This window comes from Lagopus leucura, unplaced genomic scaffold, assembly GCF_019238085.1.
Source record: "Lagopus leucura isolate 7727_CA_CO unplaced genomic scaffold, USGS_WTPT01 Super-Scaffold_100004, whole genome shotgun sequence".
Lineage (NCBI taxonomy): Eukaryota > Metazoa > Chordata > Aves > Galliformes > Phasianidae > Lagopus > Lagopus leucura.
Genome location: NW_024962264.1, coordinates 64,748,793 through 64,765,802, shown reverse-complemented (window position 1 = coordinate 64,765,802; position 17,010 = coordinate 64,748,793). Strand labels below are relative to the sequence as shown.

The following is a 17,010-nucleotide window of genomic DNA, read 5'->3' as shown; positions in this document are numbered from 1 at the left end:
CTCTTGACCTGCTGGCTGTGTTCTGTTTAATGCATCCCAAAATACATTCAGCTCTTGGCTGCACACTGCTGGCTTGTGCTGAGCCTGCTTCAAATAGGTCAGCCCTAGAAAATAGGGCTTTTAACCAGCACAAGGAGCATGCGTTACTTTAAGTTGATGCTGAAAGGAAGGAAACTGCATCTGAAGATGATCTGTGGTAAATGAGTCTGTAAGTTCACCAAGTGCACCATAAACACACCTCAGTTGTGAACACAGTAAGTTCAGAGCAGCTCAGTGCAGTCCCCGTGCCTTCATTCTTGCTGTTGTGGCCAGTGTCAGTGCAGATAGTGCTCAGCGATTGCTGAATCAGGATCACATCAGCTAGAAGGACTTCATGTACCACCACCAATCATTGCAATAACCCCACACTGATCTAAATTGTGTAAGTGCAAACCCAGCACAGACAGAAAAGGAAAATCAGGCTATTTACTCTTAATGAGAAGGAGAAAGCTGCTTGGAGAGATCCACCACCCCTAGCCTCATGTAAACAACCTGCTGCCTCTGACTGCTCTGCAGTGCTCTCGTGTAGCAACGAAACCCCCATACTTGTGACAGTGCTCGTTAATACAGCCGCCTTCTGGTTCGCTTTGGGTACCTGTATGCACCTCGCGCTGCATTTGAAATAGCAGAGAACACCGTGTTGGGAGTTGTGTTACACAGACCACGTAAGGATCATCACTGGGCACCTCGTGATTCCTTCCCTGTGATCAGCAGAAGAGACGCGATGAAATAAACGGTAGATGTGATGTCTCACTAGAATGACAACAGCATTCCAGAGGTGGATGTTTTGCTGGTTTTGTTATACTGCTTGATGTGTATCTTGAATAAAGTCTTAATCTTTTCTTTAAGAAAAATCAAAACAACTTCAGTCTGTTCAATGTATCTGGCAGGCCAGAATCATTCCTTTGACCGCTGTATGATTTTTACTCTCACTTTTGGCTGACTGTATATAGATGTACTCAGTGCTGCATGTCCTTCACAACTTTTCTGTATGATGAACTGGAAAAAATACAGCTGCTGAACACTCTGAGTAACCAGTGAATTCATTGATGCACGACAGCCGTGTGCAGCAAACCATCTCTTACTATTGCAGATGGCTCGGGAGCTGATAAACAGGGACTGCCTAATTAATAATGGGCTCATTTCTAGTGGATGTGTTCAAACTGCTGCTGAAAGCAACTGCTTTTCACATACTTAAGCCACTGATTTTGTGAGAAACCCTCTACCCTGGCCCTTTGAAAGTGAAAGCAGACCAGTTACACTGCAGTTTACACTGCAAAAGGACCCTATGATAAATCCTTGGCCTTGTTTCACCTGTGCACACAAACTGAGATGTACAGCATGTAAAGAACAAGAGAATGTTAAAACTGACTGCTTGAGACCGCATTGTGGCCTTTCGATATTTGAAGGGAAGAGTATAAATAGGAGGGGTACAACTGTTTATGAGGGTGGATGGCGATAGGGCAAGGGGGAATGGTTTTAAACTGAGACAGGGGAGGTTTAGGTCAGATATTAGGAGGAAGTTTTTCACACAGAGGGTGGTGATGCACTGGGACAGGTTGCCCAAGGAGGCTGTGGATGCCCCATCCCTGCAGGCATCCAAGGCCAGGCTGGATGTGGCTCTGGGCAGCCTGGTCTGCTGGTTGGTGACCCTGCACACAGCAGGGGGTTGGAACTGGGTGATCATTGTGGTCCTTTTCAACCCAGGCCATTCTGGGATTCTATGATGGTGTGAGGACCCAGCGAATCTACTCCACTACTCAAGAACCAACAGAAGAGACAAAATTGAGTCCTACAAGGAAGGTTCTGTTAAGAAATTTGGCTAATGCCTCTTTAAGTAAGTTAGCAAAACTGCACGTAACTGTGGGTGCTAACATGGAAACAGGACAAGAGTTTGCATGGCACAATAACAGGCAGCAACTCTGGAATCCCTCTCTCCTTTCTTCCCATGCCTAAGGAAGGTTTCTTGTAGTGAGCTACCAAGAAGCAGAGACAAAGAGTATCCTTAAGTTAAACGCATTTCTTTTAACAAAACTCAAGATTAAATATGTTAATTATTCACTGTCTTTTAGTAATGTTTAGACTGCATTCATCCACAAACATTATGTTAAACACAATCGTAGGAAACCACCAGACATCTGAACACGCAGGTGACAAGTCTGGCTGTCATCACTGCCAAGTAAAACACAAGTTGCTCCTCAAAGTAGTCTTTACTATTCCTTTATTTTGGGCCATACTTCTGAGCAGATGATATGCATATGTTTATTTATAAAATAATTACAGATTCCTACAGAGGAAGATTTGTGCGGTTGTGATACTTCTGGTAGGGATCATCAACATACCAATTTCTTCTTTTCCAGAAAGAAGTGGTCATCTTATCCAGGAGTTTACACTGCGTTCTGTTGCACAACACAAACTCTCTCAAGCGCTTCTTCTGGGCAGTAGACTTCTTCCACAATTTCTTCTTGTAACCAGACTGCATAGGAAATACACAGTGAGTTGCTGCCAATACACACATATTGCAATACCCATAAGCAAACTAGCATAAATCCCCCACTTTCAGGAAGCGGAGGAGATGCACACTTCCATACCAGCTCTGTCCATCAGAACAAAAGCAATGAATCATAGAATGGCCTGGATTGAAAAGGACCACAATGATCATCCAGTTCCAATCCCTTGCTATGTGCAGGTTGCCAACCAGCAGACCAGGCTGCCCAGAGCCACATCCAGCCTGGCCTTGAATGCCTGCAGGGATGGGGTATCCACAGCCTCCTTGGGCAACCTGTTCCAGTGTGTCACCACCCTCAATGAGCCCACTGTTTTAAATAGGTTTATAATACCAGAACAAAACAAAATTGTACCTTTCTCCTAACCCAAAGACCATTGTGCAGTCGGAGAAACCTCTTAACAACAGCTTTCACAGACTTCCTCTTTCCCTTCCGTAGACTACAGTAAGTGAGAGGCCTCACAGGCTGCTGAAGTAGGTTTGGAAGTAGAGGTGTGAGTCTGAAGACAGCAGAAGGAGGAGGTAATACAACAGGAATGTAAATGTGGTTAAATGCTAAACTGTAAACACTCAGCTGTACTGGTATTCAGAAGTTATTTGGAGGATATATCTGGATTTGTTTAGCTTTAAGAAGGGTCTGGGAAACCTCACAGCAGCCTCCCAGTACTTGAAGGGAGCTCACGAGCAGGAGAGGGACTGACTTCCACATAGCTCAGGAGAGGGACTGACTTCTGCTTCGGGAGGGAGTAACAAAATAAGGATGAATAATAAAACCTCTCACAGAGGGGAGATTTAGGTTAGATGCCAGGAGGACGTGCCCTGCCCAGAGGGCGGCGATGCCCTGGCACTGCGGTACTCAAGGCCGGGTCGGATGGGCGGCACGGCCAGCCCCGTACCTGCTGAGCAGCGCGGAACCCCCGCCGGGCACGATGCCGAGGGTCAGCGGTTTCCCCAGCGGAGCCGCCGCCCGCGCTCGGCTGTGGCAGCAGTGGACGGACGCGGTTCGTCCCGCAGCGACGGGAGCCCAGCGCGCGAGCGGCCGCAGCATCCCTGCGGAGAGAGACGGCCTTCAGCAGCGCCGAGCGGCCCCGGGCCGCCGCCATTTCACAGGCACCCCCTCCTCCGACATGGCCGCCTGCCTCCCTCCCGCTCCCCTCCCGTCCCTCACACACAGACCCGCCAGAGCCCCTCGCACCACCGCTGCCGCCATGTCCCCGCGCCCAGCCTACGGCAGCCGGCGGAGATCAGGCCGGGCCGCGCCAACACACGGCTGCAGAGCGCCGCGTCCCCGCTGGGAGGAGCGCGGCCCCCTCCGGGCGCTTTCTAAAATGGCGGACCGAGCACGTGACCCGTTCGTTCCTCTCTGATTGGGAGCGTCGCCCGTCACTCTCTCGAAGCGGCGGCCACGCCCCCCACGGGAGGGGCGGTCCGCGCATGCGCACCGTGCCCTGCTCGCGGTGAGGGGCGGAGGCGGGAGGCGCTGGGAGTTCTCGTGCGCGGCGCCTTCCTGCAGCCTGCCCTCGGCCGCCGCCGGTTCCGAGGCGATGCTGCGGGCCTGTCAGCGAGCGGGGGTCGCGGTGGCCGCGCAGGTGAGCGGGGCTGAACGGAGCGGAGCGGGAGGGAGAAGACGTGCGGCCTCCTGGGAGAAGCGCCACCAGTCGGTATGAGTGGCGTCTGCCCTCTGGCTGACGGTGGCAGCGCGCTGTGGGGCACGCGGTTGAGGCGCTGAGGAGCAGCGCGTCCTCCAGCCGCGGCCCCATCTGCTCTGAATGACTCCCTACGCGGCCGCCGCGATTGGCCGCTCGGTTTCTGAGGGACGGCCGCGAGAGCCAATGGGACGCCGCGGCGGGCGGGAGCCGTCAGCTCGCTCCTGGGCTGCACTACGAGTACCGGCGTGCGGCGCGGCCTGATTTGCGTAGGGCGGCGGGAAGCGGCGGCCGCGAGGCGTGACGGTCCTCGGAGTCCGCTTGGGTGACCCGGATGGAGCCGGGTGGGCCCGGAGGTGGCGGCGCTCGGCCGGCTGCCGGGCGGCGGGACGGCGGGCCTGCCGGCGGCGGGAAGGACGTGACCTTGCGGGGGGTGGGCGCCTCGCGGCGGTCCCGCATCGAGGACTGGGCCGGCCGTTGGCTGAGGGAAACCGCCACTGAATGAGTCTGTGGGGCTCCGGCCAAGGGCAGCCGGTGCGCGCTGAGATCAGGGCCTGTGGAAAGTCTGAGCTGAGAGATGGAAACCAGACTTCCGCTGGTGTTTGTCACATAGAGCTCTGTGCATGCGCGAGAGCATGTCCAGAACGGCTGCACAGTGCTGGAAATCAGGTGCTGTGCTTTGAATTATAGAATCACAGAACGGCCTGGGTTGAAAAGGCCCACAGTGATCATCCAGTTCCAACCCCCTGCTATGTGCAGGGTCACCAACCAGCAGACCAGGCTGCCCAGAGCCACATCCAGCCTGGCCTTGAATGCCTGCAGGGATGGGGCATCCACAGCCTCCTTGGGCAACCTGTTCCAGTGCCTTTGCCCTGTTAAGGTCTGACAGTCTCAGCGCAGCGTTCTGTGTGCGTTGTGTGTTGCTGATGGGTCACCCAGGCACTGTTAACTTTGCAAGGCTCAGCCTTCCCCCGGGTTTCCTTCCAATGTTGGTGAAGTTCAGCCCTTTCTCACCTGACCGCTCCCTCAGCCATCACTGAAATCCATCCACTTGCAGCTGTAAGCACATCAGCTGCTCCTTCTGTCAGTGCATCTCGTGTCACCTTTACGAGTCATGGAATCACAGGATGGTTTGGGTTGGGAAGGACCTTACAGATTGCCCAGAATGCTGGGGGTGCCCTGTCTCTGGAGGTGCTTAAGGCCAGGTTGGTTTGAGCCCTGGGCAGCCTGAGCTGTTATGGGGCAGCCAGAGGGGAGTGGGAGGTTTAGCTTGGACTGAATGAATGCAGAGAATGAGGTTGTGCTCTCTGTGTTGCTGCTTGAGGCTATGCATGAAGCACTTGTGTTCGAGGCAGGGCTTGTTAATTATGTGGATCATCTCAAATTCTGGAGTCCCTGCCGTTCTGCTGTTGGCTGCAGGGAAGGTGTGATGTACCTTGTGGAGTGGTTTTTGTAGCAATGCAATAGCAGGTAATTAATGTAAAACAAGGAGCTTTCCAAGAGTTAGGTAAATTAAATAGCACAGGAGTGCTGAGTAGGAGGAAGAAATGGCAGCAGCTGTTCCCAGTGCCCTGTGCAGGGGTCTGTGCTGTCTGCCTGGCTTCTTAGGTCAGATTTATGTCAACCCACTGCTTAACCGGTCTTTCTGGTAAATCTTCATTTTGAGGTAAAATAGGAGATAAAAATCTTAGGTAATGTTATCTCTGCTAAGTAGAATATGGTAAAATATCACTCCTCACATGGTAATTTCATTTATAATATAATCAGATCTCTGTCTTGAAAGTGGCTGCGTGTTTGAAACGTGTTTGTGTCTCATGAAGGAGCTGCAAGCGTACAAGCAGCCGTAGCTCTCAGACCGAGCTGAGCTGCTGTGCGTTGGGATGAGGAGAGGCTGAGATGTGCTCACTGCCTGACTTTGCTCTCCTCCACCCCTCACAGAACTGCCGGTGCAGGAGGGCAGCGCTCCGTCCGCCACGACTGAGCTGCGGATATGCGACCACGTCGGGGGAGTCCGGGTGCGTCGGAGGGTTTGGAGGGGTGGAGGTGATGCTTCCATCCCTTGGTCTGTCCCACACCCTTGGGTTGGTGGCCACCTTCTGGATCACAGTGGGTGTTCCCAGGCGTAGGCTGAAGTTTTAAAATCTGTTGGAGGCTTTCTCGTCGTACAGTGGGATTTACGTCATTTTTGCTCTTTCTCCCTTTCTCTCCAGCGGTTCTGTAGGCAAAATCATTGGTGCCAGCATCTTGTTTGTGGGTGGAGGAGTAGGGGGAACCGTCCTGTACGCCAGCTACGACCCGCGTTTCCGGGAGAATGTAGAGAAAGCCATTCCCTACTCTGACAAACTGTTTGAGATGGCGCTCGGTCCTGCGCCTTACAGTGTGCCCATGCCAAAGAAACCGGTAAGCGGCTCCCATTCACCGCCCTCCTGCACACTTCACTTTTCCTTGTTCAGAGAGAGATCTGCTCTTAGTTTTCAAATTCTAATCAGTTTTGTTATGCACTAGGTTTAAGAATTATGAACTGAGCACTTTTGGTTTAGATTGTTACTCTTTGAGATGATACCGAACCACACTGTGGGTCCCTTCCTGTTTCAAACTCATCTCATGAATTACTGATTCAATAGAACCACTGCTGACTACTGTGTAACAGTGCTGCTTGTACGTTTCCCTTTATAATGGAATGATCGTAGAACGGCCTGGGTTGAAAAGGACCACAATGCTCATCCAGTTCCAACCCCCTGCTGTGTGCAGGGTCACCAACCAGCAGACCAGGCTGCCCAGAGCCACATCCAGCCTGGCCTTGAATGCCTGCAGGGATGGGGCATCCACAGCCTCCTTGGGCAACCTGTTCCAGTGCATCACCACCCTGTGTGTGAAAAACTTCCTCATAATATCTGACCTAAACCTCCCCTGTCTCAGTTTAAAACCATTCCCCCTTGTCCTATCACTATCCACCCTCATAAATAGCCGTTTCCCCTTCCTGTTTATATGCTCCCTTCAAGTACTGGAAGGACACAGTGAGGTCTTCCTGGAGCCTTTTCTTCTCTAAGCTAAACAAGCCCAGTTCCCTCAACCTTTCTTTATAGGAGAAATGTTTGGCACATTTTGAATATGACAGTGTAGCTTTGTATACATACCTTAACTCATTTTTATTTGTAGGACAAACTGCCACTACTGAATGTTCAGCTTGCAGGAATGAAAATTATAAGTATTCTCTCTAAATTAAAAATCAAGGTGAAAAATTAGATGGCCTTGCTGTCATTCTCATTTGTACTTTGAAGGCTGGATTTACGATACAGCTGTCTGGATGTGGAAGTATTCTTTGCCATTCAGTGGAGTTGGTGACACACAAAAACTGTTTGGAAAACTGACAGTATTTCTTACTCTTGGTTCTCAAGGTACAACAAGGTCCACTGAAGATCTCATCTGTAGCAGAAGTAATGAAAGAATCCAAACAGCCTGCTCCCAAATCCCAGACCAGCAAAACAGAAGCTGTTGCTCCTTCAGAGGAAAAAGAAGGTAACTTACAGAATGTTACACAGAGAGAAGCAGAAGTGCAGATGTTCTCTTGTACCATGCATCCCACAGCAGGTGAAGATAGGCTTTGGGAATGGTTGCAGATGTGTATGCTGTAGGTTTTTAGAATTAATATTCTTTTTAATCATAGGGAAATTTGCCCAGAAAGGCTTGAGCTGTTTTTGCTTAGTTAAGTTTATGTACCTTAGAATATTTGGAATCTAATATAAATGACTGTGCTCCATAGTTCTACATACAAGGCTCACTTTGGGTGCTGGACTCTTGAGATGTTTTCTCTTTTTCTTAAGCAACTGTAGTATGGCTTAATTGAGATAATTCTTGAGCTGCTTGTAAAGCCAGATTAAAAGGAACATAGAGTCACAGTTGTCATCTTTGTTCCTTTATCTGTCATGTCAGGTGAAGATTTGTGTGTGTGTAATTAATGCTGTCTCCTTTTCTGTAAATAATAACATGAAAGCCCAAATAATGTTCCTCCAGAGGAAAAACCCAGTGTTTATTATTTCCCTGCTCTCACTTTAGTGCATACTAACTGTTTCAGTTCTGTAACTGTCCTTAACAGCAGGCACAGCTGCAGCACAGATCATCTCTGCAACAGGGGTAGCCGTGTCGGTGCCAGCTCTGGGGATACAGACTGAAGAAGGTGAAAAAGACTGCATGAATACCACACAGAAAATCAAAGTCTTGTCGCTTCAAACGCACAGATTCTTGGTTCTGGGTCGATATTTGTCATTTTTGAGAAGCACTCTTTGTGCCTTTTGTAGATCTTCCATCATTTGTTAATAGATTTTCAGCATGCTGAGCAAGTGAGATTGATGGTGGGGAGAGTTACAGGGATGGATGTGAGGGGAGAGTCTGCCTGTCTGCTGAATGGAAGCTGCACGGCCCGGTTTGTCTCTGCTGTTGGTGGCTTTCTGACCGTGCTTTAGAAGAGCTCTGCAGGGCCAAGTGAAGCACCTTCACTTTACAGTTATGGATACAAAAATGCTTGAGGTAGATTTGGTACGGCTTTGTTCGGAAGTCAGATGTATAAAATGATGCTAACTACCAAAGTCAATTTTAAAAAGAAAGTTACTTCCTACAAGTGGTCTGTACAGCAGTTGGGATGGAACAGTTGAATCTGATGCTTAAACAACTTCTCTGCTTTTATAGATAAAGAACACGAGGGCTCCCATGCTATAAAAGAACGATCACCAGACGAAGTTGCAGCTCGTCTTGCCCAGCAAGACAAAGAGGAGCAAGAGAAGGTCTCAGGTAAATCCATACCTGGAGTTTTCCCACACACACTGTAAGGGACTAAGGAATTGTTTCCCAACTGACCAACTCTTGTGAGCCACAGAAAATTGTAAGGCTACATTTGAGATGTAATGTGGCACTGCAGTGATGAGTCTTCAGTTAATTCCAGTATTTTTTCCAGCCCTTGCAGCAACGTTGGAAGGAGCCCTGAGCTCTACGGCTCGTATAACACTTCAGGCAATCACTGCACAGGAATCTGCTGTGCAAGCAGTGAATGCTCACTTGCAGATACTGAAGGAGGCAATGGATGACTCAGAGGTAAATTGGGCAGCTGGGGACTTGTGCTCAGCAGCAATTCATCTCGTAGTTAAAATCTGAGGTTTCATCTTTGTCACAGTTTTACCTGATCTTCCCACTTGCAAAATGTATGATTTAATAGTAAAGTGCTTCTGCTTTTGACATGTTTTTTCCCTCCAACTCATTCCGTTTCTGTGAGTAGAAAAGTTAAGTCAACATGCTGATAATCTTCAATGTGTTGTGGTATTTTGATTCCCAAGCTCCTTGTTGTCAGGCTGAACAGTGTGACACCCCAAGATAATTCTGTCAAAGCATTCCTTTTGCCTAAGTCTTCCTAGAATATTGTTCTATTCCTGGTCTGGAATGGCTTTGCATTGTCTAGAGATGGGTAGGGGTTGTGAGCAATAGCAGCTTGTGGTTCCGGTGTGCTGATGTCCCACTTTGTGTAGGACTGCTGCTTCCTGATAAGTTCTGTTGCAGAGGGCGTAATGGGGTGTTTAATCACAACGTCAAGGATCAAAGCCAAAACAAAACGTTGGAAGGAAGAAATTCTTAGAGCTTCAAGCTGTGTTGTTGGTGAAACAAAAGCATTTGCTCAGGCTGAGTGAAGTGAGCGTAGCAGATTCTGAATCTTGGATGTTATCTGTGGGGTGATTTTGTAATGTGGGGATTGTCATAACACTGATGAAAAACGTGTTGCTTCTCAGACCGCTGGGGAGAAGAAATCAGCTCAGTGGCGCACTCTGGAGGAGGCTCTGAAAGATCGAAGGAGGGCAGTGGATGAAGCTGCTGATGTCCTTCTGAAAGCCAAGTGAGTCCCTGGCTTTAGGATGTAAAACACAGCGCGCGTGGGCTGGCAGCCAGTAGATGAGTTTCTAGACAGAAAGTAGCATCACTTGTGTGCGATGAGTTGATGTGTTTGTTCACATCATTAAAATAGGGTGAATATCTATTGATGAATATCTGCAGGTCTGCTGCCTGCACATCTTAGGTGCCTACCACGTGGTACAACACTCTCATTTCTCTGTAAGAACTTATCTGCTGTCTGTACTTACATACAGTGTTGGTTAGTTCAATTAAGATTAAATAAGACAATCAGCCGTAATCCTTTTAATATCATTTTGGATAATTTAATCATTATTATGCCTACTGTAAGAATTCCATTGCTGCACTCTGTGTCTGTTGAGTCAGTAACATCATTAGCTTCTCGTAGCTGCAGTGTAAAATTAAATCATTAGCTTCTCCTAGCTGTGATGTAGAATTCTTACAGCGCTGTTTGTTGGTTCCATCCTTCAGCAGAGCTGCCCATAAGGCTGGATATTTCTGAGATGTGTGCTTAGTGAAAACCTGAATTCTGAAGCGAGGCACTGCTCGCAACCTCAGGTTCTCTATAAATTACACTGATGTACATCAGGTCATTATGCAGTGATTGTAGCAGCACAAGTAAGTTGATGGACAAAAGCTGTTCTTGTAGTGAGGATAGAAATAAATTTGGGAACTCCTGAATGCTTCTGAGGCTGAGGGGGCAATAGGAAATAGAGGGGAACATCTTTGAAGCAGCACAGTTGTAGGCTGTGTACAGGCTGGTAGAATCTTTAGGAAGAAACATCTCAGATCACCAAGTCCAACTTTTAAAGCATCACCAGTGCACCCACTGGTTATCAAGGAGTTCTTCCTGTAGAAATAGACAGCATAAAGTGATCTTTACTCTGGGGTTATGCAGTAAGACCATTATGCGTTATAATCAGCAGCTTCTTTTCTTTTCAGAGAGGAGTTAGAGAAAACAAAAGGAGTAATTGAGAATGCCAAGAAGTCTCAGATCCCAGGAGCCAAAGCTCACATTATTGCTGCAGAGGAAAATCTTCATCATATGATAGTTGACTTGGACAACGTAGTGAAAAAGGTAATGCTTCAGCTGTTCTTCATCAGCATTAGAACGAGGACTATGTGGCAGCTTGTGAGTCCCCCTTTTTCCAAGTCCTCTCTAGTGGATCAAATATTTTCTAGTTTAAATCCTTTTTCTAAATATTATCTTTAGCTGTAGTCATTCTTTGAGCTGATTATGGTACCAGTGGGTAGACTTGACAAGGACTTTGCAAGAAAAACCTGAACTCTCTCCTAGAAGATTGTGCAGCCAGCTTGTTCGGTGTCCCCTCTTTCCTTGGGCAGCTTGCAGTTCCTTCTGTCTGATGCTGGACTGGAATTTGGAAGATGAGACAAAGCATTCAGTGTGCAGATTGGTTGGGGTCCTCTCACAAAGTGTATTCAGTTGTTCTGGTGGTGGCTCTTCGGCAGGGCATGGGAGACTTAGGGCTCACTGCTGAGAAGGTTACTTTTTAACCTTGAGAAGGAACTTGTTTCTTTGGATCTGGGGCACACCTATATAATGATCAGGTTGGGGAGGAGTCTGCTGATGACTTTGTGGGTAGATCACTTTACAGCTCAGGAAATAGAGAATGAAAAGCAAAGTTGAAACCATGTCCCTTTGCAGGATAATTGATTCCTCTGATGCATTTTCAGTGGAGAATTTCTCTTAAGAGTGGGAGTAGGGAACTTAATGAGGGTTGGGCAGCTCCCTGCTGGGGCTGTGTGATAGCAGCACTGCTCTGATGGCAGAAAACATTCTGTAATGAAGGAGTAGAGCTGGATATCTTTAAAGGCAGCGACTGAGTTTAAGATACTATCTTGTTTTTTTTCTGGGCTACAGATTGACTACAAAGTTAGACTGTGCATGTGGAGAAGTAGATCTGTGCAGTTGGTGTGAAGAATTACTTTACGTAAGAGGCTTGATATCACAGGCCAGCTTTTCCCCAAGTGAGGATAAAGATCTCTGCCACTAACTCAGGTTTGCTCTTAGATGAAGTCTCCATGCCTTGAAAGATAAGCCAGTGTCCTTTTGTTTGTTACAGGTTCAGGCAGCGCAGTCTGAGGCCAAGATTGTGGCTCAGTATCACGAACTTGTGGCTACAGCAAGAGAGGAGTTTCAGAGAGAGCTCGACAGCATCACCCCCGATGTGCAGCCGGGCTGGAAGGGGCTCAGTAAGTCTGGGGTGATGGCAGTGAAGTAACCATAGAGCAGGTCATAGAGCAGCTGTAACAGTGTCTGCTTTCAGGATTCCCTGATTCTGAGCTTCCTGATTCTTTTTGAATGACTGAAAGAGCGAATTCACTGCTCTTTACATACTTTACTCATCCTGCTGTGTTAATTCTAAATGAGAGTGACACAAGAGCTGATCTGGAGTAACAGAAGCAGTGAATGGCTGCATGGTGTTTTCCAGCTGCTACAGTTCTTTGTCTGATGTCTGACATCTGGTACACCCATGTTTTTGAGGTGCTTGGGTTTTTCAGCTGGAATTCTTTCCTTCTTTCCTTATAAAAGAAAAAAGCGAAGCAAGAAATGTGATCCAGAAGTACAGTTAGAATCTTTCTGCCTCACTAGAGGGATAAATGTATCACTTGGAGTTGCTGGAAGGTTCAGATACCACATCAGGCAAGCAGGGAAGAAGTCAGGTTCACAATTAAGTACTTGTGGCTTAAGTAAGTCAGCTCATCATCTGTGATCCTCTTTCTTAATAGTACTTAATGCTCTAGAAACATGAAGGTTAGTCCACAAACGAGCCTTCAAAGCTAAATGAAAACACTAGGTCTCTGGAATGCTCAGGGTCTTTACTTTTAAGAAGTTAGAAAAACTTGCTAGGTTAACAAACTTTGCAATTTGCTGTGCTGTCTCTTATGTACAATCTTCTGGGGTATTAATTCTGAAGAAAACAGGATTTTGGGATCTGGAGATGGAGCTGCCATTCCTAATGCAGGATAAGGGAAGGATGTCCTGAGTGTTGTGAGCACTGCTTTTCTGAGAGGGGAACCTCCTGGCAGCTTCCAGGCGTTCAGTTTCATGCCAGTGTGACCCTACAAAGTGTACAGGACTGACCTGATAGTGGCTCTCACTGCTGCTTGGAAATTTGTCTCTTAACCAACTGCTCCTCATTGCTAAGAACCTGGAAATTCTCAGTGTCCTGTTGCACTTCTTTACTCCAAACCTGTATTCCTTGCTTTGGCTGAACCTGAAGGTTCATCTGTGGGTTTCCAAAGGCAGCTGTGGTGAGGATGTTTCAGGTTACATCTTGCTTGTAACGTAGAGAGATCTCTGGAGTTAACACACTGTTCTTAAACTCCTGAAGCCTTGGATCATTCTAGAGCAGAAGCTGTTAGTTGTCTATTTACTTTAGCATGACTGACTGCTATAGTGAATGTGCATTAACTTTTCCATCCTCTCCTCTTTCTGTTGCAGACATAAGTGATCTAGGTGAGTTCCTGCAACTTTTCCTGGTCTTGTGAATGTTCTTTCTTTCCTCTTTGTCCTTTTCTATGTTTGTGTGGTGCACCACTTTAAATTATACACAGTGTCAACAAAGTGGTGAAAAGTATCCCTGAAACATTTCAGACTGGGCTGTGCTTTGGGATCCTTCCCACTAGTTCTGCATGTGCAGCTTAAACCAGACTTTGCCTAGCAGCTCTCACTTGCCAGGTGAGTGTGGTTTGCATCTGAAAGCCACTCTTCCACTTGCTTTGTTAATTTCAGCCAGTCACCAGTTGAGCTCCTGAGATTCCAATAAGAAACAGAAACTAATCAATTCTAATTAACAGTGGTTAATTCTAATTGGAAGGCCTAACTTCTGGCCTGATTGAAGCCAGCTCCTGCGATACTGCCAGCATGCCTGGGTGCTCTGAGCTAGGTCACCAAATCAATCAACTGAATTTGAATTTCATCTTCATGATTGATTTACTCTCGATTCTGAGGTTGATTTTCTTTTTTTTTCTTTTTTTCTCTTTTTGATCAAAGAAAACTAAATTTTAGAACTGGAATAAACCCCAGCTTTATTTTATAATAGCAGTAATTTCAACTGCTGAGCTCCCTAGTGGTGCTGCTCAGCTTCCGGGTCAGACACAAGCACTGCTGCACCAGATAACAAATAGCAAATCTGGCTGTGAACAGTTGGCCTGGAGAACTGCTGAAGAGCATAAATCACAGATGTGAATGATTCGACTGAACTATGGTAATTTTTCTCCAAGTGATAGGAAGTACTTGCAGATTTGGTTCAGAAAGGAGCATCGGGTGGGCATTACCACCAGTCAGCGTCTCCTAAAAGGGGCTCACAGGTCAACCGTGTGACCCTTGGAGCTCTCCAGGGGGAGGTGGGGCAGCTTCTCTGCAGCCCTTTCTAACGCCCAGTTGTTTTTCAGCTGGGCAGCTGTCAACAGACGACTTGAATTCTCTGATTGCACACGCGCATCGTCGCATCGACCAGCTGAACAAGGAGCTGGCTGAGCAGCGTGTCAGGGAGCAGCAGCACATCGAGTTGGCCCTGGAGAAGCAAAAACTTGAAGACAAAAAGGCACTTGAGGCAGCTGTGGCGAAAGCACTGGAGCATCACAAAAGCGAGATTGAAATAGAACAGGAGAAGAAGGTAAAGTGGTGGAACTCACCTTGAAGAGGGGCACAGGGAGCAGCAGGGGGCTTCGGGTTGAGGCCCCCCTGCCTTGCTAAGCGTGGAAGGGAGCTTTTGAGTGGGGAAGCTCCTTCAGATGTAGAACAGCTGCTCTTTGCCATCTTTAGGAAAAGGCTTAGCTGTAAGAGTGGCCCTTGACAGCTCTGTAAGATGAAATGTGAGCTTAAATCTGTAACACTTCTATGGAAATGTACCCTGATGGGTAACAAGCGCAGTGCAATAGCAGCTGTTTAATTGTGTGCAGGTTGAAGAGGTCCGAGAGGTGATGGAGAGTGAAATGAGGACGCAGCTCCGGCGGCAGGCAGCTGCCCACACCGATCACCTGCGGGATGTTCTTAAGATCCAGGAACAGGAGCTGAAGGTGGAATTTGAGCAGGTGAGGCAGAGGAGTTCCCCCAGGGGCTGAGTGGGAATTTGGCTAAAATGCTGGTGGGGAAGCCTTGCAACATTTTGCTGGAGATGTGAACCATCTTCTGGAACACTCAGTAGGAGCTGGGGAGGGAATCCCCTCATCTGCAGGAGATGAAGAAGTCCTTCAGCATGTAGGTTTTATGCTGAGTTGTCTTAAGCTCCTCAGCTATATGTGAAAATTTGGTAATTAGAAATTCATTAACTGTTAATTTCACCACCTTAAAAAGACTTATTACTGGTATATTTACTATGTGTGTTGTCTGTAGCAAGAACAAAAGCATACAGAAACATATCTTACAAAGAGGTTGAATACAGTTAGTTAAAGAAAGAGCTCTTTCTGGCCTGATGATTACATATCTATTTCAGAACTTGTCGGAGAAACTCAGCGAGCAAGAAATGCAATTCCGACGCCTTACTCAGGAGCAGCTTGACAACTTCACGCTGGATATAAACACTGCCTACGCCAGGCTGAAAGGAATTGAGCAAGCAGTTGAGAGTGAGCACAGATCTCATCTCTTTAAGGAGCAGTCACGGTTCTTATCCAAATCCGGTGCCTGAACACTGGATCAGCCATGTGGCTGATGGTTTGCCCTTGGCAGAGTACTCAATAAATCCCAGCTGCAGAGTCCAAAGCTGGTTCTGCCAAAGCCACAGCTTTGCTCTGTTGGCAGGGACTCTGACCCTGAGGTGTGGAACAGACTTGCTGTGAGCAGGTGGCAAGGGGGTGGCTGCTTTAGGAAGCGTTCAGAGGGATGGCTTTAGCTGCTTGAAAGCTTTCGTATTCCATGTTTTTTCTGTCTGTGTGCCCCAGCTGAGAGCCCCTTTGACTTACTTTGCAGGTCATGCAGTAGCAGAAGAGGAGGCCAGAAAGGCCCATCAGCTGTGGCTTTCTGTGGAGGCACTCAAATACTGCATGAAGACAGCCTCTGGTGACAGCCCCACAGAGCCACTGGAGAGCGCAGTGAAGGCCATCAAGGCCAGCTGCTCTGACAACACCTTTACAGAAGCCTTAACAGCAGCCCTCCCCCAGGAGTCTCTGACACGAGGGGTGTACAGCGAAGAGGCCCTCAGAGCACGTTTCTACACAGTCCAAAAACTGGCAAAAAGAGTGGCTATGATTGACGAAACAAGAAACAGCTTGTATCAGTACTTCCTCTCGTACCTGCAGTCCCTTCTTGTGTTCCATCCTCAACAGCTGAAGCCGCCAACCGAGCTCAGCCCCGATGACCTCGATACCTTTAAATTACTGTCTTACGCTTCCTACTGCATTGAACATGGAGATCTGGAGCTGGCAGCTAAATTTGTCAACCAGTTAAGAGGAGAGTCCAGGAGAGTTGCACACGACTGGCTGACTGAAGCTCGAATGACCCTCGAAACCAAACAGATAGTGGATATCCTGACAGCATACGCCAGTGCTGTGGGGCTGGGAACAACTCAAGTGCAGTGAGCTCGGACTGTTGGTTCAGAGGCAGTTCAGCAGTTGCTCACGCTGCAGAGAAACCCAATGACCTCCAAGGGTGAGCTCCTAAGGGTTGCAAACCAACCAGCTGGTGGGGGCGGGCTGGAAGCGTTAAATCAAAGTGTGGGTCCCGTCCTGTTTCCTTGCACTGTATTTAATTTACCACCTGTTGTATTTGTACTGGTTTTGCGTTATCATGACCACCGACTTCAGGAAGCTTCTTCACAATTTGTGAAACTATTTTGTTTCTCCATCTTATCAAGCAGGCTTGTGATCCAACCAAAATGTTTGTAACCTATCATTATTGATTTGCCACGTTGTCAGCTGAATAAAACAAGGCTTCAACCACTCTCCCTGCTTTTCAGTTTCCTC

At 47.8% G+C, this 17,010-nt stretch overlaps 2 protein-coding genes across 3 annotated transcripts; one reads left to right on the top strand and one right to left on the bottom strand.

Moving 5' to 3' along the window:
- Window positions 1-2,243: 2,243 nt before the first annotated feature.
- MRPL35 (mitochondrial ribosomal protein L35) lies at window positions 2,244-3,822 on the bottom strand. Its single transcript, XM_042871574.1, has 4 exons — window positions 3,722-3,822; window positions 3,442-3,595; window positions 2,901-3,045; window positions 2,244-2,515 (listed from the first exon to the last, which is right to left on the bottom strand). The coding sequence occupies exons 1-4, from the start codon at window positions 3,753-3,755 to the stop codon at window positions 2,327-2,329; spliced, it is 522 nt and encodes a 173-aa protein (XP_042727508.1). The 5' UTR covers window positions 3,756-3,822; the 3' UTR covers window positions 2,244-2,326.
- A 210-nt stretch (window positions 3,823-4,032) lies between these two features.
- On the top strand, window positions 4,033-16,989 carry IMMT (inner membrane mitochondrial protein). 2 transcript variants are annotated; one of them, XM_042871342.1, is made up of 15 exons: window positions 4,033-4,134; window positions 6,130-6,206; window positions 6,402-6,591; window positions 7,590-7,710; window positions 8,288-8,368; window positions 8,878-8,979; window positions 9,143-9,279; window positions 9,966-10,069; window positions 11,026-11,161; window positions 12,168-12,297; window positions 13,550-13,564; window positions 14,503-14,726; window positions 15,013-15,144; window positions 15,546-15,675; window positions 16,019-16,989. In XM_042871342.1, the coding sequence occupies exons 1-15, from the start codon at window positions 4,090-4,092 to the stop codon at window positions 16,624-16,626; spliced, it is 2,232 nt and encodes a 743-aa protein (XP_042727276.1). In that variant the 5' UTR covers window positions 4,033-4,089; the 3' UTR covers window positions 16,627-16,989. The 2 variants fall into 2 exon arrangements, with proteins under 2 accessions (XP_042727276.1, XP_042727277.1); XM_042871343.1 differs by lacking the exon at window positions 13,550-13,564.
- Window positions 16,990-17,010: the final 21 nt, after the last annotated feature.

What these genes read in the sequence shown, in the direction of transcription:
- MRPL35 (XM_042871574.1), bottom strand. Translation starts at nt 3,755, where the DNA reads ATGGCGGCAGCGGTGGTGCGAGGGGCTCTGGCGG. An exon ending in GGTGCGAGGGGCTCTGGCGG is followed by an intron (nt 3,596 to 3,721) that starts GTCTGTGTGTGA and finishes CTCTCTCCGCAG; the next exon opens with GGATGCTGCGGCCGCTCGCG. An exon ending in GTCTTTGGGTTAGGAGAAAG is followed by an intron (nt 2,516 to 2,900) that starts GTACAATTTTGT and finishes TTTCCTATGCAG; the next exon opens with TCTGGTTACAAGAAGAAATT.
- IMMT (XM_042871342.1), top strand. Translation starts at nt 4,090, where the DNA reads ATGCTGCGGGCCTGTCAGCGAGCGGGGGTCGCGGTGGCCGCGCAG. An exon ending in AAATAGAACAGGAGAAGAAG is followed by an intron (nt 14,727 to 15,012) that starts GTAAAGTGGTGG and finishes AATTGTGTGCAG; the next exon opens with GTTGAAGAGGTCCGAGAGGT. An exon ending in AATTGAGCAAGCAGTTGAGA is followed by an intron (nt 15,676 to 16,018) that starts GTGAGCACAGAT and finishes CTTACTTTGCAG; the next exon opens with GTCATGCAGTAGCAGAAGAG.